The sequence below is a fragment of the Arabidopsis thaliana genome, assembly GCF_000001735.4.
Source record: "Arabidopsis thaliana chromosome 1 sequence".
Classification (NCBI taxonomy): Eukaryota; Viridiplantae; Streptophyta; class Magnoliopsida; order Brassicales; family Brassicaceae; genus Arabidopsis; species Arabidopsis thaliana.
In genome coordinates this window covers 2,397,407-2,421,024 of record NC_003070.9, presented here as the reverse complement: position 1 = coordinate 2,421,024, position 23,618 = coordinate 2,397,407, and the positions used below count along the sequence as shown (strand labels likewise).

General features: G+C 39.9%; 10 protein-coding genes, 1 non-coding gene and 1 pseudogene across 30 annotated transcripts; 7 read left to right on the top strand and 5 right to left on the bottom strand.

Moving 5' to 3' along the window:
* Positions 1-195: 195 nt before the first annotated feature.
* ECA1 (ER-type Ca2+-ATPase 1) lies at positions 196-4,847 on the bottom strand. The gene is made up of 9 exons (NM_100655.4): positions 4,703-4,847; positions 2,932-4,414; positions 2,744-2,810; positions 2,530-2,651; positions 2,097-2,378; positions 1,638-2,015; positions 1,449-1,558; positions 1,120-1,348; positions 196-1,037 (listed from the first exon to the last, which is right to left on the bottom strand). The coding sequence occupies exons 2-9, from the start codon at positions 4,342-4,344 to the stop codon at positions 453-455; spliced, it is 3,186 nt and encodes a 1,061-aa protein (NP_172259.1). The 5' UTR covers positions 4,345-4,414; positions 4,703-4,847; the 3' UTR covers positions 196-452.
* Positions 4,848-5,054: 207 nt separating this feature from the next.
* On the bottom strand, positions 5,055-5,984 carry AT1G07800 (annotated as a pseudogene; the record flags this gene model as incomplete). Its single annotated transcript has 1 exon — positions 5,055-5,984.
* A 73-nt stretch (positions 5,985-6,057) lies between these two features.
* Positions 6,058-6,882, bottom strand: AT1G07795 (forkhead box protein G1). Its single transcript, NM_100654.3, has one exon. The coding sequence runs from the start codon at positions 6,585-6,587 to the stop codon at positions 6,231-6,233; it is 357 nt and encodes a 118-aa protein (NP_563796.1). The 5' UTR covers positions 6,588-6,882; the 3' UTR covers positions 6,058-6,230.
* Positions 6,883-7,234: 352 nt separating this feature from the next.
* HTB1 (Histone superfamily protein) lies at positions 7,235-8,087 on the bottom strand. The gene has a single exon (NM_100653.3). The coding sequence runs from the start codon at positions 7,974-7,976 to the stop codon at positions 7,530-7,532; it is 447 nt and encodes a 148-aa protein (NP_172258.1). The 5' UTR covers positions 7,977-8,087; the 3' UTR covers positions 7,235-7,529.
* Positions 8,088-8,247: 160 nt separating this feature from the next.
* PAI1 (phosphoribosylanthranilate isomerase 1) lies at positions 8,248-11,160 on the top strand. 13 transcript variants are annotated; one of them, NM_100652.5, is made up of 7 exons: positions 8,252-8,415; positions 8,806-8,831; positions 9,096-9,201; positions 9,484-9,546; positions 9,674-10,038; positions 10,129-10,292; positions 10,448-11,158. In NM_100652.5, exons 3-7 carry the CDS (start codon positions 9,192-9,194, stop codon positions 10,671-10,673), a joined length of 828 nt encoding a protein of 275 aa, NP_172257.1. In that variant the 5' UTR covers positions 8,252-8,415; positions 8,806-8,831; positions 9,096-9,191; the 3' UTR covers positions 10,674-11,158. The 13 variants fall into 13 exon arrangements, with proteins under 13 accessions (NP_973784.2, NP_001322380.1, NP_172257.1 ...); NM_001331729.1 differs by having other exon boundaries at positions 8,342-8,415; positions 8,809-8,831; positions 10,448-10,923; NM_001198002.2 differs by having other exon boundaries at positions 8,348-8,477; positions 10,448-11,160.
* A 73-nt stretch (positions 11,161-11,233) lies between these two features.
* Positions 11,234-13,614, top strand: RPS15A (ribosomal protein S15A). Of its 3 annotated transcripts, NM_001331728.1 has the most exons (5): positions 11,234-11,249; positions 11,328-11,546; positions 11,937-12,092; positions 12,184-12,344; positions 12,514-13,614. In NM_001331728.1, exons 3-5 carry the CDS (start codon positions 11,960-11,962, stop codon positions 12,610-12,612), a joined length of 393 nt encoding a protein of 130 aa, NP_001318947.1. In that variant the 5' UTR covers positions 11,234-11,249; positions 11,328-11,546; positions 11,937-11,959; the 3' UTR covers positions 12,613-13,614. The 3 variants fall into 3 exon arrangements, with proteins under 3 accessions (NP_001318947.1, NP_172256.1, NP_973783.1); NM_100651.5 differs by lacking the exon at positions 11,234-11,249 and having other exon boundaries at positions 11,376-11,546; positions 12,514-12,826; NM_202054.3 differs by lacking the exon at positions 11,234-11,249 and having other exon boundaries at positions 11,445-11,546; positions 11,940-12,092; positions 12,514-12,822.
* A 505-nt stretch (positions 13,615-14,119) lies between these two features.
* On the top strand, positions 14,120-14,191 carry AT1G07760. Its single transcript has one exon. It is a non-coding gene; the product is annotated as a tRNA-His (tRNA).
* A 784-nt stretch (positions 14,192-14,975) lies between these two features.
* Positions 14,976-17,033, top strand: AT1G07750 (RmlC-like cupins superfamily protein). Its single transcript, NM_100650.4, has 3 exons — positions 14,976-15,357; positions 15,763-16,483; positions 16,572-17,033. The coding sequence occupies exons 1-3, from the start codon at positions 15,162-15,164 to the stop codon at positions 16,723-16,725; spliced, it is 1,071 nt and encodes a 356-aa protein (NP_172255.1). The 5' UTR covers positions 14,976-15,161; the 3' UTR covers positions 16,726-17,033.
* A 146-nt stretch (positions 17,034-17,179) lies between these two features.
* On the bottom strand, positions 17,180-17,467 carry AT1G07747 (Bifunctional inhibitor/lipid-transfer protein/seed storage 2S albumin superfamily protein; the record flags this gene model as incomplete). The annotated part of the gene is made up of 1 exon (NM_001084011.1): positions 17,180-17,467. The coding sequence occupies one exon, from the start codon at positions 17,465-17,467 to the stop codon at positions 17,180-17,182; it is 288 nt and encodes a 95-aa protein (NP_001077480.1).
* A 615-nt stretch (positions 17,468-18,082) lies between these two features.
* On the top strand, positions 18,083-20,436 carry RAD51D (DNA repair RAD51-like protein). 5 transcript variants are annotated; one of them, NM_100649.3, is made up of 9 exons: positions 18,083-18,270; positions 18,567-18,646; positions 18,747-18,944; positions 19,154-19,288; positions 19,389-19,481; positions 19,579-19,669; positions 19,767-19,837; positions 19,922-20,077; positions 20,172-20,416. In NM_100649.3, exons 1-9 carry the CDS (start codon positions 18,183-18,185, stop codon positions 20,226-20,228), a joined length of 969 nt encoding a protein of 322 aa, NP_172254.2. In that variant the 5' UTR covers positions 18,083-18,182; the 3' UTR covers positions 20,229-20,416. The 5 variants fall into 5 exon arrangements, with proteins under 5 accessions (NP_172254.2, NP_001077479.1, NP_001322152.1 ...); NM_001331726.1 differs by having other exon boundaries at positions 18,129-18,270; positions 19,579-19,681; positions 20,172-20,436; NM_001084010.2 differs by having other exon boundaries at positions 18,110-18,646; positions 20,172-20,436.
* An 80-nt stretch (positions 20,437-20,516) lies between these two features.
* AT1G07740 (Tetratricopeptide repeat (TPR)-like superfamily protein) lies at positions 20,517-23,583 on the top strand. Its single transcript, NM_100648.2, has 2 exons — positions 20,517-21,926; positions 22,336-23,583. The coding sequence occupies exon 1, from the start codon at positions 20,529-20,531 to the stop codon at positions 21,906-21,908; it is 1,380 nt and encodes a 459-aa protein (NP_172253.1). The 5' UTR covers positions 20,517-20,528; the 3' UTR covers positions 21,909-21,926; positions 22,336-23,583.
* Positions 22,329-23,498, top strand: AT1G07730 (Disease resistance-responsive (dirigent-like protein) family protein; the record flags this gene model as incomplete). Its single annotated transcript, NM_202053.1, has 1 exon — positions 22,329-23,498. One exon carries the CDS (start codon positions 22,329-22,331, stop codon positions 23,496-23,498), a length of 1,170 nt encoding a protein of 389 aa, NP_973782.1.
* Positions 23,584-23,618: the final 35 nt, after the last annotated feature.

Below are 23,618 nucleotides of genomic sequence, written 5' to 3'. Positions count from 1 at the left end.
TAATCTATAGACTTGGAACTTTGGAAGCAGTCAATATTGCAGGAAGGGGAACTAAACAGAAAACAACTAGATTACTCTGTCTCACGTGAAGGAGAATGTATCTTTACTCTGATCTGAGTACACAAAATCAAATCACCCAACAATGAAGGCTTGGGTGAAACATTCATCAATATTTCATCCATGAATTATATTGATTTGGAAGCAGTCAATATTGCAGAAAGAGAGATCTATCTAGCACATAACTTAGGAAGCATAAAAATGAAGGGCTTTGTTGAAACATTCATCTATTTCAGGCTCTTTGTCCGTGAACCAAATGAGAAGCAAGTTAGAACATTTTTATCAAACCAAAAATTATCGTTTTAGAAAATTAAATAACCAACGCCGAGGTAAGTAACAACGCTAATTTCAGCTAAAACTAAGAGTCTAATAATATAATGCTTTTGATTTATTTCTTACTCCTCCTTTTGCTTCGTGGAAAGAGTGCGAGGTGAGTAGCGGTAGCCACTCGTACACCTTCCTACAAACTTGAGCACTTCGTCTATAAGAATCACTGGAAGCGAAACAGCCAGTACCAGCAGCCACTCGTTCAAGCTCAGTGGCACTATCCCAAATACCTGAGCCAGGAATGGCACGTACAGTATCACAAAGTGGAGCCCGAATGAGACAGCCATAGCCAGGAGTAACCACGGGTTCACCCACGGCGGCATCGTTACCAGGCTGCCGTCTTCTGAGAGTGCGTTCAGGGAGTTGAACATTTCAATGGCCACCAACACCGAGAGGGAGAGTGTGGACGCCTTGATTTTCCCCTGCTGGAAATAGTCGCAAGGGTTTGAGTCGAACGAGAAAGTCTGAGAGCCTGCTGTGAAAGGAGACACTTTGAAGCCTTCCCATGAAGAGCATTGGCCCCAATGTGCGAGCTGTGAATAGCTCACAAGGCTGTGACCGTCTTGGCTCAAGTCTATGCCCATGAAGCTACTGTGTGTGTACCATATGATGAATACTCCCACCGTTGCTACTCCCACGTACAGACCAATCACCTGTAGGTAGGTATCCATAATAGTCAGAAATGCCCCATACGATGAACAAGAGAGAGAGAGAGACAAATCGATTTTTGCATACCATATAGCGGAAGAGGATCCAGGCAGTGATAAGCGAGTCATCGCTCCTACGAGGAGGCTTTTTCATAATATCTTTGTCAGGGGGGTTGAACCCCAAAGCAGTAGCTGGAGGACCGTCTGTTACGAGATTTACCCACAGAAGCTGAACCGGGATCATGCCTTCTGGGATTCCAAGAGCAGCTGTCAAAAATATCGATGCAACCTCGCCGATGTTGGAAGAGATCATGTACCTTTTATTCATCATAGTCATATATATAGGCTTAGTATGTATAACTCAAGCCATCAATACGAATAGGCATATATATATATATGTGATAGTAGAAGACTCACCTGATGAAGGCCTTCATGTTGTTATAGATGGACCTGCCTTCACCTACAGCTGCAACAATGGTGCTGAAATTATCATCTGCCAAAACCATGTCAGATGCCTCCTTTGCTACCTGCAAAATGCCCAGAGCTTTAGAAAGCTGATAGAGCTATCATCATCCGGAATTGAAGATGAGAGAAGAGAAACAGTACCTCTGTGCCGGAAATGCCCATAGCCACACCAATATCAGCCAACTTCAGAGCAGGAGCATCATTGACTCCGTCTCCAGTCATGGCAACCACTTCTCCATCTTCTTTCAGTAACCTGACAATCTCTTGTTTGTGTTTTGGTTCAGCCCTTGAGAACAGGAGCCCTCCAGTCTGTCGTAGATGATTCTTCTGATCTTGAACATCCATAAATTCTATTCCCGTCAAGCTTCTTGAGGAGATATCTTCATCTGCTTCAAATACGCCAATTTCACGGCAGATCGCTTCCGCTGTGCTCTTGTTGTCTCCAGTAATGACCATGACCCGAATACCTGCTGTTCTGCAATCTGCAATGGCTTGACGCACCTCTTTCCTTGGAGGATCCTTCAATCATTAAAAAGGTCGAGCATCAATATTTATTAATGAGGAACTAGAAAGAACCAAAACAATATCACAGTAACTCACCCTTAAACCAACAAATCCAACGAATATTAGATTGGACTCAATTGATGAATAATTGGATGGGTTGAGAAGTTGCTGGTGAGCAGGATGGTCTTCACTGCCATCATAAGTGGCAAAATCTGATGGAACATCTGAGTAAGCAAATCCGAGACATCTTAATGCACTCAAGGACATATCACGTAGGCTTTGTAAAATCAGATCCCTTGAGTATTGGTCAAGCTCTCGTTTTGAACCATCAAGTAGCTGAATATGTGTACTCCTTTCCAATACATTTTCTACCGCACCCTGCATAATTTCAAAATTGGTCTCTTAGGTGCTGAAAAAGAGGGGACAATGGTTTTATCGACTAATAACATGCAAGAACCAAAGCAGAAGCCACTTGATTTCCCACGTTCGACCCCAGGAGTCAGGATATGATCAATGATGACAAACAGACCTTGACCAGTAGCAGTTTGTTTCCTGAGCTGGAATCCACCATAACTCCCATTGATTTCCGGTCACGGTCAAACTCAAGGGTGGCAATCCGTTGTTCTAGTTCACTCCATAGCCGACAACAACCTTCAATAATGTTAAAAAAGGAAAAGTGCAGGAGGTTAGGCATCTGTAAAACTGCATAAACATAAGTAACAGATATAGTTCAGAATACATACGTAAGACATCGCCATCGGACGAAGCTTCATTCAATCCTTCGGGAAATCCCATTTTCTCAACCAAAACCTGTTCAAATAAACACACACACCAATAGAAAGAAACATCAACTAAGGACAACGAATAGAGTTTTCTTAGTCAATTTAGTTAAGAAGAGAAAGGTGCAAGCTAGTGTAGTAGACCGCTTTACCTTCAAAGCTGCCTCAGTAGGCATGCCCCTAGACACAAATTGCTGATCAGATTGCTCGACATTAGCATCGTTGCAAATGGCAGCAATTTTTGCAATCATCTGAAGATTTGCATCCATCCGACCCATTGGCCAATCTTCAATCTTTCCATCTCGAGGATCAAACGAGGTCCCCTCAACATTGAAAGATCGAAGAGTACCGATCCTCGAACCCATAGCAACGAGCTTAGAAACAGCCATCTGATTGGTTGTGAGAGTTCCAGTTTTGTCAGAGCATATCACGGTGGTGCATCCAAGAGTCTCCACACTGGGTAGCTTCCTAACCAGAGCATTCTTCTGAGCCATCTTCCGTGTGCCAAGAGCCAAACATGTGGTAATAACTGCTGGCAGACCTTCAGGAATTGCAGCAACCGCCAGTGCAACAGCAATCTCAAAGTAATATGTGCACTTCTCGAAGGAGAACTTAAAGTTTCTGGGCCAGCCATCAACATACTCCCATGACAGAAAGTATTTGACATTGATGAGCCACACTAACGCACAAATTAACCCAATGATCATAGTCAGAACTTCCCCAAACTCGTTAAGTTTTTTCTTCAGAGGGGTATCTTCCTCGTGTTGTGCAGCTTCCTGGATCTGTGAGTGAACCCTTCCAATCTCAGTATTCATCCCAGTATCTGTAACTAAACATATGCAGTTCCCATTCACGACAGTGGTTCCTGCAAACACCATGCATTTCTTTCCTTGAATATCAGCATTCTCATCCACGTGCTTGGTGGTTTTGCTCACTGCCTCACTCTCTCCTGTTAAGGACCCCTGCTCGACTCTCAAAGTTGAACTGATCAAAGCAACCACACGCATATCAGCAGGTACCTTATCACCAACCCTCAGTTCCACAATATCACCAGGAACAAGCTCCTTTGCAGGCAAACTGGAAACCTTAGTCCCATCACGCATGACAGTTGCTTGCTGAGACTGAATCTCTTTCAAAGCTTCCAACGCCTTCTCAGCATTAGTTTCTTGCCAGATGCCAACAATGGCATTAACAATTAAGATGAGAAAAATAACAAGCGGCTCAACAAATGCAGTGATACCCATCTCACCACCTTCGTCGCCATCAAAGAAGGCCAAGACAAAGGAAATAACAGCAGCCGCCAAAAGAATACGAACCAATGTATCATTAAACTGCTCCAAAATCAGCTTAAAAATAGAAGTACCCTCAGGCTTCTCTAACTCATTCAAACCATAGATCTGATGCCGCTTCAACACCTCATCACTACTCAAACCTTTCTCACGACTAACAACGAAATGTTCTTCACATTCCGCGACATCTTTAGCCCAAGCAGGAAACGTATCCGAATTTACAGGTGTAGAATTTAAGCTTTCCTTCTTCACAAGGTCTTCTGATCCTTTCCCCATGAATTCTCACTCGTTGCAAAACAGATTCGTCAAATTCTCCCGGAAACTCGCCAAAGCTTACGGTTTTCGACTGCAAATTATTAAAAAATTAGATCCTCTGAATAGCTGAGAAATTAGAAAAACTTCACTCTAAGATACTCAATTATAAAACTGTAGCAACATAATCATCATCATCTCAAACAAATTACAAAGGAATAAGACTGGATCGACGAATCTATAGAGAGAATCTCAGTCCCAGACTAAAATTCAAAGATGAGCTTAAATTTAGATCTGAGACAAGAGAACGATTACATAGTAGGAGCAAATCGCAATCAAGGATACAATCAATGGAGTTGAAGATTGTGAAGTAGTAACATACCAAAGCAAATCCGGAGCTAGAGAGAAAGAAACTTCCCGCTGCAAGCAATCGCAGGGACGTTCTCTGACGTCTCTCTGATAACTCCTCTTATTAATTAAAAAAACCAGTGATTCAAAAAGATGCTGTTTAAGCCCAATGGGTCACTGTTTCAAGTATAAGTGCTACTACTCATTCTAATATTGATCGTCTTTGGGCCTATAAACTTTACGTTGACATATGTTGCAGACCAAATTATCATGATAGGTCACAAAACGTTTTGGTTAAAATGTTTATAAAGTAGGTTATTTTTTTTTTTGGTAAGTGACCGGGCGGCAAAGAGCCCCCCGTTTTTATTCAAACTTAAAACTAAAAATTACCGTTCTGGGATCTGTCTTGGGCAAACTATCCCAAGGTCATCCTCTCGCCAAAGTAACTCAACAACATTCGGAATAGAGTAAAAAAAGTGCAAACCAAAAGCTAAAGAAAAAGCATAGTTTGCTAATCTATCCGCAAGACGATTAGCCTCCCTATACACGTGAACAATTCGGACTATCCAGTCCTTCGATAAAAAGCCATGGCACAATCGTACCAGGAAAGACAACGGGTGATGATCACTTATCCCTGTCCTCAAGAACTCCACAACTATCGCAGAATCCACCTCCAACACTACCTGCGGTGCTTTCCTCTCCCATGCGAAATGGAGTCCGTAATAAACTCCCCATAATTCCGCCATTGGTGCCGAACATCTCCCTATATTCAAAGAAAAACCTCCGCACCACCTTCCCTCATGATCTCGTAATACTCCTCCTGCAGCAGCTAAACCCGGATTCCCACGCGAATCCCCATCCGTATTAACTGTCAACCAGCCAAGCAACGGTTTCTCCCACCCTACCAGAATCTCTACGCGCGAGCGTCGACCTCCCTGAGTGACCAACTGTTGATTAGCTGCTGAAACCTCCTTCGCCAAATCCCTCACAAAGCGTACCCTGTCCCGACACCTTCTATTCTCACCAAAAATATTACCGCACCTCCACTTCCACCCCCACCAAACTGCTAGTGCAAACATCGTGGACCAAGGCCCCTCTTCCACGTTAACCTGCTCACAGAGATTCTCAAAGAGCCACTCAAATAATGACTTCGTAAAGAACGCTTGTTGTTTCCTCCTAGGAACAATCCTGCTCCATATTCCCGACATCGAAGGGCAGTCTCTAAGAACATGCAAGATAGTCTCCACTCCCCCTTTGCAAACCTGACAAACCTCAGAATCACACAAATGTCTCCTGTATCTCTCGGCATTTGTCATGATCACTTGACTAATTACTAATTTGATGGTGATTTAAAACCGGACGATGGCAAAACGGAATGTCAAATTGTTTAGTTGTGATTTTGGGTCGTGGATAACATAACAGATCAAATTGTTGGGTTAACACTGACAAATGTCAACTATTCTACGACGCAGCTTAATATAATGTCGTGATTTGGAATAACAAAATGGTGGATGTTATGTAGTAACTGAATACAAGATTATTAATTAATTTACAAGTGTTTATTAAAAATCATCCACATTCTCCGTGCCAATACATGATCGGATCAAACAAGCCGAAGCAGTGACCATAACCGCCGCGAAAATCGAAGGCACAAACAAATCAAAACGCGATCTCTTCACCATATTAGACGGCACGCATATACTCTCCCCTGCAAAATCCATCGGAATCTTCACGAAACCATCTCCTCCTCCGCACGAAGACGACACCGTAGACACAAAAGCCATCTCCGGAGCAAACGAAGCGACGGCCACCGTGAACATTAGAAGCACCGTCCACGTGGCAGCCTGAGCGATGACCGGCCAACGGTCAGAGACACTCCGTAGAAACGGCTCCATTAGCGATGGAAGACGGTGATACATCTTGATCAGAAGAAATGGGGATTGTTTTAGCGTGGATCAAAAGAAATTAGGTGTTGGTTTGCGAGGAAACGAAAAGATTGTGAGATCGATGAGCAAAAACCAGAGCTTGTTTGATTGGTGCGGTTTATGTGTTTGGAAACGGAAATGAAAATGGAAAGGCTGCTTCTTTGCACGTTTAACTAACTACTCTTCTTTCCCATACACACACAGAGAGTTGTTAATTACGAATTTGCCCTTCCCTTTGAACTCTTCTCTTCTTCTTTTGCCCTTCCGGGTCGTCTCCGTCCCCTTTGACACTCCCACGTTTTCAGCAATATCAATTTTTGTTTAATCGACGGCTGTATTAGTTGGTTGTTAAGAAATTTCAGACTCGTTCCTCCATAATTCAGATATAGGAGGAGAACATAAACTATATTATATGATTATGGAGTAATGACAGTGATTTATGCTTTATGTTGTTCACCAAAAACTATTCATTAAAATTAAGCGGGTTCACCTAAATCTGATGCTTATAGCCTGCTTGTGGCACAACGATAACGATAGGTAATTCAACTACTAATCTTCAATTTTATCTATTTCAATGACTCCAATCATATCATAATTAGACTCTGTTCGTTATAAGAAGGTAAGAAAGCAACATCATTCAAGGAAAAGTAGGCCAATTTCGCGTATCAAATAATATAAACACACACATATAACATATACTTCAATAGAGACACATTTCAATATAGTGATTAGGTAAATGAAATTGAAATGGAAAAAAAAATCGTTAAAAATATATAATCCAACATTGAAATTCATAAAAGGAAGGAACAATCTTCTCTACTTCCTAGAGTTACAAAGCCACAAAATACGAAGTTAAGCGAATAATGCATCTAATTTCCTACAAGTACTAAAAACCAAACCGAAATTGAAATCCCTAAAAACCCTAACCGGGTCTCTTCAAGAGCTAGTAAACTTGGTAACCGCCTTGGTACCTTCAGAGACGGCGTGTTTAGCGAGTTCACCGGGGAGGACGAGTCTCACAGCCGTCTGGATCTCGCGAGATGTAATGGTCGGCTTCTTGTTGTACCTAGCGAGTTTCGAAGATTCCTGAGCTAGCTTCTCGAATATGTCGTTGATGAAACTGTTCATAATCCCCATGGCTTTGCTTGAAATTCCGATATCTGGATGAACCTGCTTCAGCACCTTGAAGATGTAGATCTTGTAGGTTTCGACGTTTTTCTTAGATCGCTTCTTCTTCTTGTCACCGGCTTCCTTTGGTGGCAATTTCTTCCCCGCCTTGGGTTTCTTCTCCGCCGGAGCCTTTTCAGCAGCCTTGTTCTCTTCCACCGGTCTCTCAGCGGCGGTTTTTTTCTCGGCGGGCTTCTTCTCGGCTCTTGGTGCCATCGTGAATTTTCTTTCTGATTTTCTCGGGAAAAGGAAGTTGATTGAAGTAGTTTAGTGGTGAATGGTGATAATAGTTTAGATTTTATAGAGAAGGAACAAACGTATTCTATTGGATAGAAATCTTCACGAGGATCATTGACGTGTATATTTCTCATTCGTTAAATTTATCAATGCTCAAATTAGATCTGACGGCTGAGAGAAACATCATTCATTTTTACAGGTTCAAGTTATAGCTTTGATAGGCTTCAATGGTCGTGACAAAGAAGCCCATTGGGCCTGAAATGAAGCTTGAGACGCAGCGCATAACACATGTCAATTGGTTTCTTTGATTTTCCCTAGTATAAAAAGCGATAAGAAAACTCTAGCTCACCTTCTCTTCTTCCTCTAATTGCTTTTCTCCGTCACTGAGTACCTTGCCTCTCGAGCTCCCAATCTTAAGGTACAATTGATCTTCACTATAGTCGTTCAGAATCTGATCTGCTTATAGAAATATTCAGAAGTGTGAGATAGCTGCTAATTGGTCTTTACTTTGTTTTTTTCTCTTGCTTCACATCAGAAAATTTAGGATCTTAGAGCTTTTCATAGTGAACTTAAGAACGCTTTTCGAATTAGTCAGTCTTAGCTCTATTTTGTCTGTGTGTGTATTTTCTGGACACGAGACCTTTGTTTCAATTTCTATAAGTGATTTCGGTTTACATTTTAAAAGCTTGATTTATTCCCATTGAAATAAATATTCATGATGAGTAAATCTGTGCATTTGTATCAAATTTTTAGTGCTTTGCAGATTTTATTTTAACGCAAGCTCTTGTTTGTTGTTTGACTTGTTTAGTAGAGGATTGAGCTTAAGGCAAGATGGTAAGAAACTTAAATATTTATTTTGAATATTTGATCAATTATCTATCTTTATGAATTATTGATCAAGAAACAAAATTTAAAGAACATCCGGGACTTGAAAAAGTAGTGGAAATTTCACAAAACCGAAAAGCAAACGGTTAATTCGGTTTTACAAAGACCAAACAGAAAATTCAATAATTCGGTTTGGTTCGGTTTAATTACACCGAACAAAAAAGTTGGTACATTCGTTTTTATTTTTCCGCCATTCTTGTCGATCTTCTTCAGTCGTAAAACCGCCGCGTCTCTGCTGACCCTCCTCTTCTCATTTCATCGACGGGAGAAAATCCCATACCATCTGAGATTTCCAACAGTGAAATTAAGATGTCAACAGGTATTATTCTTCTGGTTTAGCTCATTGGGAGAAATGCAGATAACTTGTTCGATGTATTTACTCAATGAGCTTGATTTTGTTTTCTAGTAGTGATTTTGCTGCTATCAATCTGCTTTAGTGATGATCCATTTTCATATTATATTGTTTGCTTGACATGTTCATGCACTAATAGGAATCTCGATTGTATAATTGTCTTGTAAATTCAGAGTTTGTGTTGTTTTGTTAATAGTGAGCTTTATTCTAAGATCAGTTGATGAAGCAAGCTTTCTTATTTTTCCTCAGGAATATCCACTGATCTCCATGTCCATTTTGGAGCTCTAAATTTCTCAAAAACCTACAAATCTGGTAACTTTTCTTGACTTTTAGTTTTTCTTCAGATTTCACTAGACCTTCTGTGTGTGTGATTCTCTTTGTTTCCGGCTAATTACTGAAGCTTGCCATTGATCTCTTTTTTCCTACTGGATTTGTCCAGGTTTAAGCAATCGAACGGTGTCTTTTTCGAGAGTCGGGTATGCTCAGAACAGGAAATTGAGCTGCAGTGTTTCCAACACAGAGAATGTAGCTCCTAAGGATGATGAAAGAGGAAAGGATAGACCTTTGGTTAAGATGTGTGGCATCACATCAGCCAGAGATGCAGCTATGGCAGTTGAGGCTGGTGCCGATTTTATTGGGATGATTATTTGGCCACATTCAAAACGATCTATTTCTCTTTCTGTCGCAAAGGATATCTCCAAAGTGGCCAGGGAAGGTGGGGCCAAACCTGTTGGTGTTTTTGTTGAAGATGATGAGAACACGATACTGAGAGCAGCTGATTCCTCTGACCTTGAGCTTGTGCAGGTTCTCTACATTCTTATCGATTTTTATTTTGCTCTCACCAAAGTGATTTTCTCAACTTTATTAACGGTTGATAGTTATGGTTTCTTACAGCTTCATGGTAATGGTTCGCGTGCTGCTTTCTCGAGGTTAGTACGCAAGAGGAGAGTCATATATGTCCTTAATGCAAATCAGGATGGAAAGCTCTTGAATGAAGTTCCTGAAGAGGATTGTCATCTTGCTGATTGGATTCTTGTGGATAGTGCAACGGGTGGGAGGTACCAAGAACAACTTTTCAATTTCTTTCGCATTGTAATGTACTCCTTAGAAGAAAAATTTAAGCAATCACTCTAGTACATAAAACCATTTGTCTTTCACGAGGTGATTGAAATATCAAGAGTGTGATAGGTTCAATCATAACAATTTGCTGCAGTGGACACGGATTTAACTGGGCTCAATTCAAGTTGCCTTCCGTCAGAAGCAGAAATGGGTGGCTCTTAGCTGGGGGAATCAATCCAACAAATGTTTCAGAAGCTCTTTCTATCCTTCAACCTGATGGAATTGATGTTAGTAGCGGTATTTGCGGTACAGACGGTATCCAGAAGGATAAGTCTAAGATAAGCTCCTTTATAACTGCAGTTCGCTCTGTACACTACTAATGGCAAGCAATATAAACCACGGTAATTTATCTTGTAACTATAGTTTTGAGCATCAACCTGTTGTTTCCAATCCATGTCATTAAGTTTTGAATTGTAACTGGCTGATAATAATAATAATGCCCTTTTTTTTCATCAGTAGTAGATTTAAATTAAAAGCGTTGGGTTGTCACCGTAATAATGTCGTTGGGCTCTCAAGAACAAGATCCTTGTATGAAATGTATTCTACTGATCATATATTATTTCATTTGATCGAGAGTTTTACCACAGGTTTCTACAAATTAATGCTTTTTTAATCTCGAAAAGGCTTTACACCAAAACAAAAAGAACATAATGAATGGGCCAAGATGAATTTATGTAACTTGTCTGCCTGGTTCACTGCAGTATGTCCTCATGTTCTTTGTCCATTGAGTTTTGGATCTGCCTCATAGTACACGACATCTCCTGTATCGCTTACGAAATGGTCTTGTTTCGCATTGCTTAAATGGTGATAATAGGTTTACTCGAGGCTTTTAGATTTTATAGAGAAGGAACAAACGTATTCTATTGGATAGAAATCTTCACGAGGATCATTGACGTGTATATTTCTCATTCGTTAAATTTATCAATGCTCAAATTAGATCTGACGGCTGAGAGAAACATCATTCATTTTTACAGGTTCAAGTTATAGCTTTGATAGGCTTCAATGGTCGTGACAAAGAAGCCCATTGGGCCTGAAATGAAGCTTGAGACGCAGCGCATAACACATGTCAATTGGTTTCTTTGATTTTCCCTAGTATAAAAAGCGATAAGAAAACCCTAGCTCACCTTCTCTTCTTCCTCTAATTGCTTTTCTCCGTCACTGAGTACCTTGCCTCTCGAGCTCCCAATCTTAAGGTACAATTGATCTTCACTATAGTCGTTCAGAATCTGATCTGCTTATAGAAATATTCAGAAGTGTGAGATAGCTGCTAATTGGTCTTTACTTTGTTTTTTTCTCTTGCTTCACATCAGAAAATTTAGGATCTTAGAGCTTTTCATAGTGAACTTAAGAACGCTTTTCGAATTAGTCAGTCTTAGCTCTATTTTGTCTGTGTGTGTATTTTCTGGACACAAGACCTTTGTTTCAATTTCTATAAGTGATTTCGGTTTACATTTTAAAAGCTTGATTTATTCCCATTGAAATAAATATTCATGATGAGTAAATCTGTGCATTTGTATCAAATTTTTAGTGCTTTGCAGATTTTATTTTAACGCAAGCTCTTGTTTGTTGTTTGACTTGTTTAGTAGAGGATTGAGCTTAAGGCAAGATGGTAAGAATCAGTGTTCTTAACGATGCTCTCAAGAGCATGTACAATGCTGAGAAACGAGGCAAGAGGCAGGTCATGATCAGGCCTTCCTCCAAAGTGATTATCAAGTTTCTGATTGTCATGCAGAAGCACGGTATGATTATCCCACCAGATTTTATATAATAGAGATTCCTAAGATTCTCGGATGTTGTTCCTTAAATTATGTGGTTACCAATCAAATGCAGGTTACATTGGTGAGTTTGAGTATGTCGATGACCACAGATCTGGCAAGATCGTCGTTGAATTGAACGGAAGGTTGAACAAGTGTGGTGTTATCAGCCCACGTTTTGATGTTGGTGTCAAGGAAATTGAAGGTTGGACTGCCCGTTTGCTCCCTTCTAGACAGGTTCGCTCTTCTTATAAACTTTCTAGTTACAGTGGCCTTATGAATTATAAGATCAAGATTTGGAAATGTTTTTGAATCACTTTGCATACTGTCCCGAAACATCAATAGTAGTAGCTTTGTTTAATGCTCGCTAATGGTATTAATGGATTGAAGCTATTAAATTGTGCAGTTTGGTTACATCGTGCTGACTACATCTGCTGGCATTATGGACCATGAAGAAGCTAGAAGGAAGAATGTTGGAGGCAAGGTTCTCGGCTTCTTCTATTGAAGTTTTATTTTATGGGGAAACAGATTTTCATTGAGTTATTTTTAACTTTTGTCCTCCATTTTCTCTGAAACTACCTTTCTCTTTCTTTCGAATTTTGTGATAACTTTGATGGATAGTGTTCTGAAATCACTCTTTTTGGTTTGGAGCCCTTTTTTAGACTTCGGATGCACTCGTAAAATTATTCTAAAAATCTCTGATTTGGCTAGTCTCTTACCTTCTCTTTACCGGCTATAATCTCTAAGTTGCGGATAATGCTCTAATTAGTCATACGAGTTCATGTATCAAACGACGTCGTAATAACTCGGAACAAAATCATTGTTGATCTACATCATATCATCTACATTGAGGCTTAAAACATCATATCAATACCTTAGGATCATTTAGAATTCTTAGAACTGATTAACTGTAGATGAAATCACAGCAACGGATTAATACAATATGCGGTTATAAGTAAAAAGAAATAAGAAGCAAAAAATACTGACAAATCATAGTTGTTATATCATCAAGAAACGTGGAAAACAAAAGAAGAAGAAAAAAACTCTTCAAGAACCAAATGCCAAAGGAACATAGTTGCCCAATTTCTAACTCTAGTTTTCACCCATAAAATGGATCACACCTTATTAGAAAATGGTCTTACGGATCACACTTCCTTCTCCAGCCAAATATGGCCCCCGTCTCATCTCATCTCCGGCGATGGGAGCTCGAAAGTACCTTCATGTATTTAGATATGTAAGAGATAAGAGAGGAGAGAGGAAGGTTTGATGAGGAGCATCCATTGTTGATGGTCTTTTCGACCTTATCAAAGGAGAAGCCAAGTGAGAGAGACGTTTCATTTTGGGTTTATAGACCAAAAAAGTGGTCATTTGTGAGAGTATCTTCGAAAGCATATGCTTTGAACCATTAACTAAGCTGACCTGAGTCCCATTATTACTACTTTTGATTTTCTTCTTCTTTTTTCTCTTTTGTTAGTATATTAAAATCTATTTAAATTATTGAGGCGAGTAACATGGGTTGCTTCGCCACAAATCAAAAGTAGAAAAAAAGTGAGGTCCTCTTTTCTTCGCCTAGTTGTTTCTCATTGGACTGCTTCCAACTCTTGTTGGTTCTGTCAATTTTACGAGGTTACCAAATTTGGTTCAGTTTTGTGAATCACTTGGGAATTAGGTTACGTTGGTATTCTTCTGCGTTTATAAAACGTGCCTATGATCTAAGTAACTACCCAAGTCATTGTCTCCAGCTAGTGGAAAGCGACACGTTACTGATGTTAGAGTTGATATGATTTGCATATTTTCTTGTTTTAAAGCACATTTTGTGTTTGTGTTTACAATTTTACATGAAACGAAATTAACATTCCACCAACCATCAATTATACAAGTGCTATTAAATACAAGATTTAGGTCAGCTGTCTAATGCAATGGAACTTAGCAGCAATTTTGAAAAAAAAAATATGGTACTAATAGCATATTGTTGTGATAAATATTACTATCTGATCATCACAGTCATTCAAGTGGCTGTAGTTTAGTGGTAAGAATTCCACGTTGTGGCCGTGGAGACCTGGGCTCGAATCCCAGCAGCCACACTTGTTTTGGTTATTTTTTCATTTTTATTTTACATGGGCATGTGATTAGCTTTCTGCTAAAGCCCCTTAAGATAAATGACACTGATGGGCCTAAGTATTTTCTCTCGGGGGGATATAACTAAGCGTTATGATATATATTTTTTTGTTTTTGTCATCTAAGCGTTATGAATATGCAAGTTAGATATAATAATAATTAGGCCAAAATTAATTACATATTTATCCATGTTAAACTAATCCTTAATAACAGCAATTCTTTCAACTTATCCATCACGTTGCTCGTTGGATTAAATTAAAATTATAACAGTCTGTTGCTACTTATATTTCTGGATAAATCCTTTACAAAATTAGAGAATATACAATCCTGTCAGCAGATCCCATCCTTAAAAAATTAGCAAAAGAAATATAAAATCAGCGATTACCTTAGATAAAAAAAACATACGATTTTTGAATTCATCCTTTAATTTTATCTTTAAGGTAACAAAAAAAGGAAAACATAATCTTAAAATCACCAAATTGGAAAGAAATATGGTGACATAATTGAGAAAATATTTACAACAAATATTCTGATGATTCGATTTGACCAAATAATACAGCACTTTTAGTAGATTTATTTAAATGTCTCAATTAGTATTTGTTTATGAAAAAAAAACGAAGAACGTGATGGATTAACAAAAATTATCTCCTCACAAAGGAATCTTTATTTGGTAGGCAAAATATAAATTATATCGTGGGCATAAAGAAATGGATAAAATTTGGATTAAAAACGTTAAACAAGAATTATCCACAAGTAAATCGTAACGCAATCAAAACGCCGAATCAGTCTCTCTATTAGTAACGGATTCACCCTAAGCCTCTCCTATATAAATACGTGTCGCATCTCTTTCACATTTCACATCAAAACTTACTACTTCTTCTTCTTCTTCCTTTACCAAATCTTTTCTTCTTTACTCTTTTTCATCGTCGAGAAAAAATGGAGTTGGATCTTACACCTAAGTTGCCCAAGAAGGTTTACGGAGGAGATGGTGGATCTTACTCTGCCTGGTGCCCAGAGGAGTTGCCGATGCTCAAACAGGGTAACATTGGAGCCGCTAAGCTTGCTCTTGAGAAGAATGGCTTCGCTGTCCCTCGTTACTCTGATTCCTCTAAGGTCGCTTATGTTCTTCAAGGTTCGTTTTTTTCTATAAAAGTTTTCTACTTTATTGCGATCCATGCGTTTTTGTATAATGGGTTTGTTCGATTTCATCACTCTGCTTCTTCTTTTGAGGGTTTTTGATCTTTTCTATGTTCTGATCTTCTTTATTGCTTTAAAAGTTGTCAACTTTATGGTAATTCATGCACTTTGACCACTGTGATTAGGTTTATTGTGATGCTGATTCTATGATCTGATTTTTGTTGTAGAAAGTGAAAAATATGATAGTCAAATAGATCACGACTACTGTGTGCAAGAAAAAAAAGTAGTCTTTAGCTGTTTTTGTTTTGCTTAATCACGTCTTAATCGTTGATCTGATCAACCTCGCGTGTAAGGAATTGAAAGCTTGTTTATTTGACTCTTTTTCAAATTTCTGTTTCAGGATCTGGAACTGCTGGAATTGTTCTCCCAGAGAAGGAGGAGAAGGTGATCGCAATCAAGCAAGGTGATTCGATTGCTCTTCCCTTTGGTGTGGTCACATGGTGGTTCAACAACGAGGATCCTGAGCTTGTTATCCTCTTCCTTGGTGAAACCCACAAGGGTCACAAAGCAGGGCAGTTCACTGAGTTCTATCTTACTGGCACAAACGGTATCTTCACTGGTTTCTCCACTGAGTTTGTTGGCAGAGCCTGGGACCTTGATGAGAACACCGTGAAGAAACTTGTTGGTTCTCAAACCGGTAATGGCATTGTGAAGCTTGATGCGGGCTTTAAGATGCCACAGCCCAAGGAGGAGAACCGTGCTGGGTTTGTCTTGAACTGTTTGGAGGCTCCTCTTGATGTAGACATCAAGGATGGAGGCAGGGTCGTTGTCTTGAACACCAAGAACCTTCCTTTGGTTGGAGAGGTTGGCTTTGGAGCTGATCTTGTTCGGATCGATGCACACTCCATGTGTTCGCCTGGTTTCTCTTGTGACTCTGCTCTTCAGGTGACTTACATTGTGGGTGGAAGTGGAAGAGTCCAGGTGGTTGGTGGTGATGGGAAAAGAGTTCTTGAGACCCATATCAAAGCTGGTTCTCTCTTCATTGTTCCAAGGTTCTTTGTGGTTTCTAAGATTGCTGATGCTGATGGCATGTCTTGGTTCTCCATTGTCACCACTCCTGAGTAAGAACTTTTCTCTGCACTTTCCTTTTTGAGGTTTGAAATTGAAAGAAACTAATATGTTTGAAACTTTTTTCTTGTGTGTTTGTAGTCCGATCTTCACACATTTGGCCGGGAATACATCGGTGTGGAAGTCTTTGTCCCCTGAGGTTTTGCAGGCAGCGTTTAAGGTGGCTCCGGAGGTGGAGAAGTCCTTCCGATCCACGAGGACTTCATCAGCCATTTTCTTCCCTCCTTCCAACTGAAGAAGGAGAAGAATGAGAACAAGAACCAGCTTTTATCTTTTATCGTTTGTTGCTTTCCCTCAGAGATTTTTGAGGGTTTTTACTTTTCTTGTGATTCAAGGAAGTTTCTTAGTCTAGTTGTTTAATTCTCTTCCTGCCTTTTCCCCCTGGACCGGTTCTTGTTCTCGTTGTTTTAAAATATTAAAAAATCAACCTTTCCTATATTTTACAGTCTTCCTTCTTTTCAACTTTTGGAAAAATTGAATCAAAAGAAATTTGTCTTCCTTCAAATTCTCACTTTCATATTAAACTTCAGAATTTTGATGGTTCAAAAAGAAATTCCAATTACTGTAAACAAAAATTCCAATCAAACGAACACTATATTGAAAAGTAAGTTCATGTAACGATGACTGATAAAACATTACAACATGTGATTTTGATGACATGAAAAGTAAGAATGGTTTGATAACTACTATTAAAACCTTTGACAAACAGGAACAGGTACACCACACGCTTCTAAAACTTGTTTAGCAGATGTCATATATGGAGCAATCAATGGGTTTTTCAAGTACTCACAAAAACACGACTTTTTATCTTTCAATTTTGTGCAACATTTTGTCGATGGTGGGGTTTCGCCTATTATATCTGGTAGGCATGCTTTGAGATCTGTCACGACGCATGCCGCTTTCTCCTCTGCTTTGGTCGGAGCCATTGACGAGAGAACAAACGCAACGAAAACTAATGTAGTGAACTTCATCTTCATGTCTTGTAAGTTGTAACCTTAAGTTTCTCCTTCTATCTAATTTCTAGTCTTGCTTAGAAAATGCTTGAAATAATCGATTACGAGATTTGTTTAAGAATGGAGTAATGTTTTGCAGTATAGGCTGATGTGTGTGTTTTAGGTATATATATAGTGTCGACTGTCTTTAATTGTTGATTACTGGAATTAAGCTAACAAATTTGAAAGCACTGCCTTTTATAGAAACTGGAAAGATTTAATTATAGGAAATGAATCAATCAGTTCACATGTGTATATACAGTTTGGAAATGTTCGAAAATACATATAGAAGTTTGATATTAACAAATGATTTCAATCAATGAAAATCTTCAAAGATTTAATATAAATAAAATTTCTTTGGAAAGTAATTAAATAGGAAAAAAAAAATAAGAGATCTGGAAATTTATAAATTTATTTGGTTTAGGTTAACTGAGTATCGGTTTAAAATTGAGGTGACCAAGGATGTTAAAATGGGCTAAAAGTTTAGGGCCGGTCCGGATCCGTTGAAAAATATAAGCTCTGGGCCTGATAAAATTGAATGAGAGATTTTCGGGCTAAAACAAGGCTGGCCCTATTTGCGGTTTTCAGATTGGGGTAAACCGGGATTAAGAGTCTGGGTCGTGAAAACGAACCGGAGGCTAATTGGATTTGTTCTTCCTTCTCCACATTCCAATTTGAGGGCAGTGGAGGTGTAACAACAATGGCGCCTCTCAAACATCTGGAGAAGGAAAATCCAATCATCGACGCATGTTTCCAAGATTTCTGCGCCTCTCATGGAATTTTAACAAGTTGTGTTCTACATCTTCTCTTCTTGTATCTCGTTTTCTCGTATCGATTCTATTTGATTTCTCCTGTTTGCCTGCAAAAAAACGACTGTGGTTGGCATATGAACATGAGAAACACAATTGCTTAGTCCAATTACTGTAAGTTCACTTTAAAAAGTTTTGAATTCTGGAATCTGGATAGTGCGCTGTTTGATATTTGATCGTTTAAGCTAAAGGTGTTCGACGAATTAGATTTTTGTAGTTATAGAGTCGGATTCGGTTTGGAATGTTTGTGTTGATGGCTTTTCTCAAAATTGCAGTTGAGGATTTCCTTCTGCATGATCTCTACGAACTTACTGCATTTTCTCAACGGCAGACAAATGCAGATAGATTGAAAGAGGTTTTTAGCTTTTTACTTAACGTTACTGTCGATTTTTGAGGTTTAATTGTGTGTGTGCGCTCAAAGGTATGTGACATATGTTTTCCTTCGGATGCTTCAGGGTATCACTCTCATCCTCTCTTTGATAGAACGTCAGTGTCGGCCATTGGTGAATGGTTTAAAACTGTTGGAGGATCTACACCGTAATAAACATACTCTGTCGACTGGAGACAAAGAGACGGACTCATTGCTTCAAGGTGGATTCCGTGAGGGTCAGCTTACAGAACTTGTCGGACCTTCCTCTTCTGGGAAAACACAAGTATGTATTTTCTGTTAGGCATTTCACTATTCATGTTTTTGTCTTGTCTTCTGTGTGAAAATTATTCATAGATAATCGTTTTAAATCTTTAGGAATTGTAGATTGTTTCATTCAAACAAAGAGACTGTTCCTAGAAAAAAAGTGTTGTCTTTGCTTACCCTTTTTTTGTGCTCTCTCTTTACATTGTGTGATTTCTTATGAATGACTAGTTTTGCATGCAAGCTGCTGCAAGTGTAGCAGAGAATCATCTTGGCAGAGTCTTGTATTTAGACACAGGGAACTCTTTTTCTGCCCGACGCATTGCTCAATTTATCTGCTCCAGTTCAGATGCTACTTTAGGGCAGGTTTATTTATTTCTTGTACCCTAGCCTATGACCCAGTTCTTTAGTCAATCACCAATTATTTATGTTTTTAATCTTATGGACAAGAAACGTATAAGTGCAGAAAGTCATGAGCAGAATATTATGCCACACGGTCTATGACATATATACACTGTTTGATACGCTGCAAGATCTAGAGATTACTTTGAGGTTGCAGGTATTAAGCTAGCTAAAAGATGCAATCTCCTCAATGTCACTTTAATGTCTATATTCTTAGTGTTAACCATGAGTTATCTATTTCTTTTCACTTGCAGATGAATGTGAATGAGTCCCGACTACGATTGTTAGTTGTTGATTCAATCTCTTCTCTGATTACTCCAATCCTTGGAGGCAGTGGCTCACAGGGTACATACCCTTGTATGTCTATCACTTTTTCTTCACCTCAATGGTTAACAGTTGTGCGGGTGATTATGAAGAATGACTCAGAAATTGGTGTGTGCAGGACGCGCTTTGATGGTGGCAATTGGATATTTGCTTAAGAAGCTGGCTCATGAACATAGCATCGCTATACTGGTATTAAAGAAGTTTCAGGCCATTAAGCGTGTCCTTGTGCTTTAAAGTCAAAACCTTTTTTTTGTGTCTCCTTGTGTATTGAAGGTGACAAATCACACGGTGGGTGCTGGAGGAGAAGGTGGTAAAACCAAACCAGCTCTTGGGGAAACATGGAAAAGCATCCCACACGTGAGACTTTCGCTATCACGTGACCATAAGAACAGCAACTGCACCATCTCCATCTTAAAACACACATCCTTGGTACGTTGCTAACCAAACAAAATTTCTGTATCTCTTAGTCCAACGTCATTTCCTTTGGTTTTACAGTTTCTGTGTGTGATTATTTTCTTTGTAGCCTTCAGGCCAAGCTGCGAAGACCTTGACTCGCAAGGAGAATCAACAATGTCCATAAGCCTCCTTGGCTATATATTCCACGCCCATCGTTTGGATGTGCAAGAAGAGAACCACATAAATGAATGATCAGATGGATTTCTTGTTTCGGTTTTACATGTAGAATTATACTGCAGCAATGAAAATTAAAATTTGTTGAACAAATGAGTGGTGTGTATATAAGGATCACATGAATATAGAATCACATTTTAAAACTTTGCGCGCACACCAAAAAATAAAATAAAAATAAAGCTTTCTAGTTTATTCCGAGTTTGCATATTTAAGCTGAAACAGAGCAAAGGAAGAAGACGAAGAGAATCCGATGCGTAGAAGACTATCTTCCGTGCTAATCAACAATCAGTGCATCGCGTCCCAACGCCATTACCACACATCTCGACCTGAGAAACCCACAAAGAAAGCCAGCAGCCATGAACCAACTCACAAATTCACCAGGAAGCCATGGGAGGAAGTGCCATTTCTCACCGATCTCAAAGAAATCGAAGACCCAGAGGAAGCTCTTTCTCTCTTCCACCAATACCAGGAAATGGGTTTCCGACACGACTACCCATCTTACTCTTCTCTCATCTACAAGCTTGCAAAGTCCCGTAACTTCGACGCCGTCGACCAAATTCTCCGCCTTGTTCGCTATCGAAACGTCCGGTGCAGAGAATCCCTCTTCATGGGATTGATTCAGCATTACGGGAAAGCCGGTTCGGTCGACAAAGCCATCGATGTTTTCCACAAAATCACCTCCTTTGATTGTGTTCGCACGATTCAGTCTCTCAACACTCTCATCAACGTTCTGGTCGATAACGGCGAGTTGGAAAAGGCCAAAAGCTTTTTCGACGGGGCAAAGGATATGCGTTTGCGTCCCAATTCGGTGTCTTTCAATATTTTGATCAAAGGATTTCTTGATAAATGCGATTGGGAAGCTGCATGTAAGGTGTTCGACGAAATGCTTGAGATGGAGGTGCAACCGAGTGTTGTGACATACAATAGCCTGATTGGTTTCTTATGCCGAAATGACGATATGGGTAAGGCGAAGAGCTTGCTTGAAGATATGATTAAGAAAAGAATACGTCCGAATGCTGTGACATTTGGGTTGTTAATGAAAGGTTTATGTTGTAAGGGAGAGTACAATGAAGCAAAGAAGTTGATGTTCGATATGGAGTATCGTGGGTGTAAACCGGGTCTCGTTAACTACGGAATTTTGATGAGTGATCTTGGGAAGAGAGGGAGAATTGATGAGGCAAAGCTTCTACTCGGCGAGATGAAGAAAAGACGGATAAAACCAGATGTTGTGATCTATAACATTCTGGTAAACCATCTTTGCACTGAGTGTAGAGTCCCTGAGGCTTATAGAGTGCTGACGGAAATGCAGATGAAAGGGTGTAAACCAAATGCAGCTACATACCGTATGATGATTGATGGGTTTTGTCGTATCGAGGATTTTGATTCAGGGTTGAATGTTTTGAATGCAATGCTTGCAAGCAGACACTGTCCCACACCTGCAACGTTTGTATGTATGGTTGCTGGGCTGATTAAAGGCGGTAACTTGGACCATGCTTGCTTTGTGTTAGAGGTGATGGGAAAGAAAAACTTAAGTTTTGGGTCTGGTGCTTGGCAAAATCTACTTTCTGATCTCTGCATCAAGGATGGAGGAGTATATTGTGAGGCTTTGTCAGAAGTAATTTCCATCTAAGCAATGACCTTTTTAAAGGTAAGATTCTCATCCTTGTTTATTCATGTCTGTTAAAATTAACAGGGTGGACGAATTTATTTTCTTCTTAATCTTTGGTTAATTCACAGTTTCACACAATGGAACTTCTAAATTGATACATTCAAGATCTTGTGGTGAAGTTATAGCTGAAGTGTTCTGGCTTTTTTTTTCTTCTTTCTTTTCTCTATGTTTCTTCTCTAAACCGAACCACCCATATAATGGAAAAGTTGTCAGTATGTCACCTACTCTGTTTCATCAACTACATCTTCTTATATCACCAATATAGCTCATTTTATATATAAATGCTCCTCTAGAATCAACGTATATAAACACACGAGAATTAGAAACAATTCAACTCCAATTCAAATTAACAATCTTAGTCTCTGATCTTTCTACTTGTCAATGGCAGGCTGCAAAGTACTCTTCTTCCTGATTTTAGCTCTCGCCATTACTTTTGTCTCAGCTGCTCGGCTTCTTGATGAAGAAGAAGATATTGGGTTGGTCCCTTTGCCTACCACGAGTCCTGGTCCTTTACCAACAGTTGGTTTAGGCCCCTTTCCCACTGCTAATTCAGGCCCTGCAACTGGTATCGCTTCAGGTACAGGTTCAGCCTCAGGGGGTTTAGGTTCCTTGGGTACCAATACTGGCCCCGGGCCTCTATCGACCACTGGTTCTAGTCTTTTACCAGTTGCTAGTTCGGGTACCTTGCCTGTTACTGGCCCCGGTCCTCTACCAACCAGTTCTGGTCTCTTACCGGGTGCTAGTTCGGGTAACTTGCCTGGTTCAGGTTCAGGGCCTTTGCCTACTGTTGGTTCAGGTGCTGCAGCTACGGGTCTGGGCGCAGGTGCAGGGTCAGTGATTGGTGGTTCAGTTCCTGACAACACTTTGGTTTTCTTCATGCACGATATACTCGGTGGCTCAAACCCGACAGCGAGGGCTGTGACTGGAGTCGTCGCAAACGCAGCCCTCAGTGGCCAAATTCCATTCGCTAAGCCCAATGGTGCAAACCTCCCTGTTAGTAACGGCGTTCCATCAGACAATAACAACAATGGAATCCTGAACAATAACAACGTCCCACTTCTCGTCGGGCTTGGCGGAACCACTTCCAACATTCTACAGAACAATGGAAACAACATGTTGAACGGTCTTCCCGTGGCTAACGGCGGCCAGCTCCCATCGGGTTCGTCTCTTCAGATGCTCATGTTTGGGACATTGACGGTGATGGACAACGAACTAACCGAAGGACACGAACTCGGGTCTGGTCTGCTGGGTAAAGCCCAAGGCTTCTACGTGGCAAGTGCCCTTGATGGGACCAGCCAGACTATGGCTTTCACGGCTATGTTTGAGAGCGGTGGATATGAAGATAGCATCAGTTTCTTCGGTGTGCATAGAACAGCTGCATCGGAATCTCATCTTGGGGTAATGGGCGGTACTGGTAAGTATGTGAATGCGAGAGGCTTCGCAATTGTCAAGACTTTTACGGGTTCCTCCGGGACCCAGCAGCAGCAGCCGCACCAGTTCACAGATGGGCTCGAGACTGTTCTGGAGTGCACCGTTTATCTTTCTTACTAGTTTCTTTTCCCTCTTCTCTTATCTTTTTTGTCTACCAAGAAAACGTGAAAACCTATTAATTTGACAACCAATCCCTTGTTATTCCAACTTTTACTCTTAAGAACAAAAACAGAGAAAAAA

Excerpts from the sequence above, each read along its gene's own strand:
- ECA1 (NM_100655.4), bottom strand. The coding sequence starts at position 4,344 with ATGGGGAAAGGATCAGAAGACCTTGTGAAGAAGGAAAGCTTAAATTCT. Across the intron at positions 1,559-1,637 it reads TGGGCATTTCCGGCACAGAG|GTAGCAAAGGAGGCATCTGA; the intron begins GTACTGTTTCTC and ends GGCATTTTGCAG. Across the intron at positions 1,349-1,448 it reads AACATGAAGGCCTTCATCAG|GTACATGATCTCTTCCAACA; the intron begins GTGAGTCTTCTA and ends GATGAATAAAAG.
- AT1G07795 (NM_100654.3), bottom strand. The coding sequence starts at position 6,587 with ATGTATCACCGTCTTCCATCGCTAATGGAGCCGTTTCTACGGAGTGTC.
- HTB1 (NM_100653.3), bottom strand. The coding sequence starts at position 7,976 with ATGGCACCAAGAGCCGAGAAGAAGCCCGCCGAGAAAAAAACCGCCGCT.
- PAI1 (NM_001198002.2), top strand. Across the intron at positions 9,547-9,673 it reads CTCAAAAACCTACAAATCTG|GTTTAAGCAATCGAACGGTG; the intron begins GTAACTTTTCTT and ends GGATTTGTCCAG. Across the intron at positions 10,293-10,447 it reads GATAGTGCAACGGGTGGGAG|TGGACACGGATTTAACTGGG; the intron begins GTACCAAGAACA and ends AATTTGCTGCAG.
- RPS15A (NM_001331728.1), top strand. The coding sequence starts at position 11,960 with ATGGTAAGAATCAGTGTTCTTAACGATGCTCTCAAGAGCATGTACAAT. Across the intron at positions 12,093-12,183 it reads GATTGTCATGCAGAAGCACG|GTTACATTGGTGAGTTTGAG; the intron begins GTATGATTATCC and ends AATCAAATGCAG. Across the intron at positions 12,345-12,513 it reads GTTTGCTCCCTTCTAGACAG|TTTGGTTACATCGTGCTGAC; the intron begins GTTCGCTCTTCT and ends TAAATTGTGCAG.
- AT1G07750 (NM_100650.4), top strand. The coding sequence starts at position 15,162 with ATGGAGTTGGATCTTACACCTAAGTTGCCCAAGAAGGTTTACGGAGGA. Across the intron at positions 15,358-15,762 it reads GGTCGCTTATGTTCTTCAAG|GATCTGGAACTGCTGGAATT; the intron begins GTTCGTTTTTTT and ends TTTCTGTTTCAG. Across the intron at positions 16,484-16,571 it reads TCCATTGTCACCACTCCTGA|TCCGATCTTCACACATTTGG; the intron begins GTAAGAACTTTT and ends GTGTGTTTGTAG.
- RAD51D (NM_100649.3), top strand. The coding sequence starts at position 18,183 with ATGGCGCCTCTCAAACATCTGGAGAAGGAAAATCCAATCATCGACGCA. Across the intron at positions 19,289-19,388 it reads CAGATGCTACTTTAGGGCAG|AAAGTCATGAGCAGAATATT; the intron begins GTTTATTTATTT and ends GTATAAGTGCAG. Across the intron at positions 19,482-19,578 it reads AGATTACTTTGAGGTTGCAG|ATGAATGTGAATGAGTCCCG; the intron begins GTATTAAGCTAG and ends TTTCACTTGCAG.
- AT1G07740 (NM_100648.2), top strand. The coding sequence starts at position 20,529 with ATGCGTAGAAGACTATCTTCCGTGCTAATCAACAATCAGTGCATCGCG.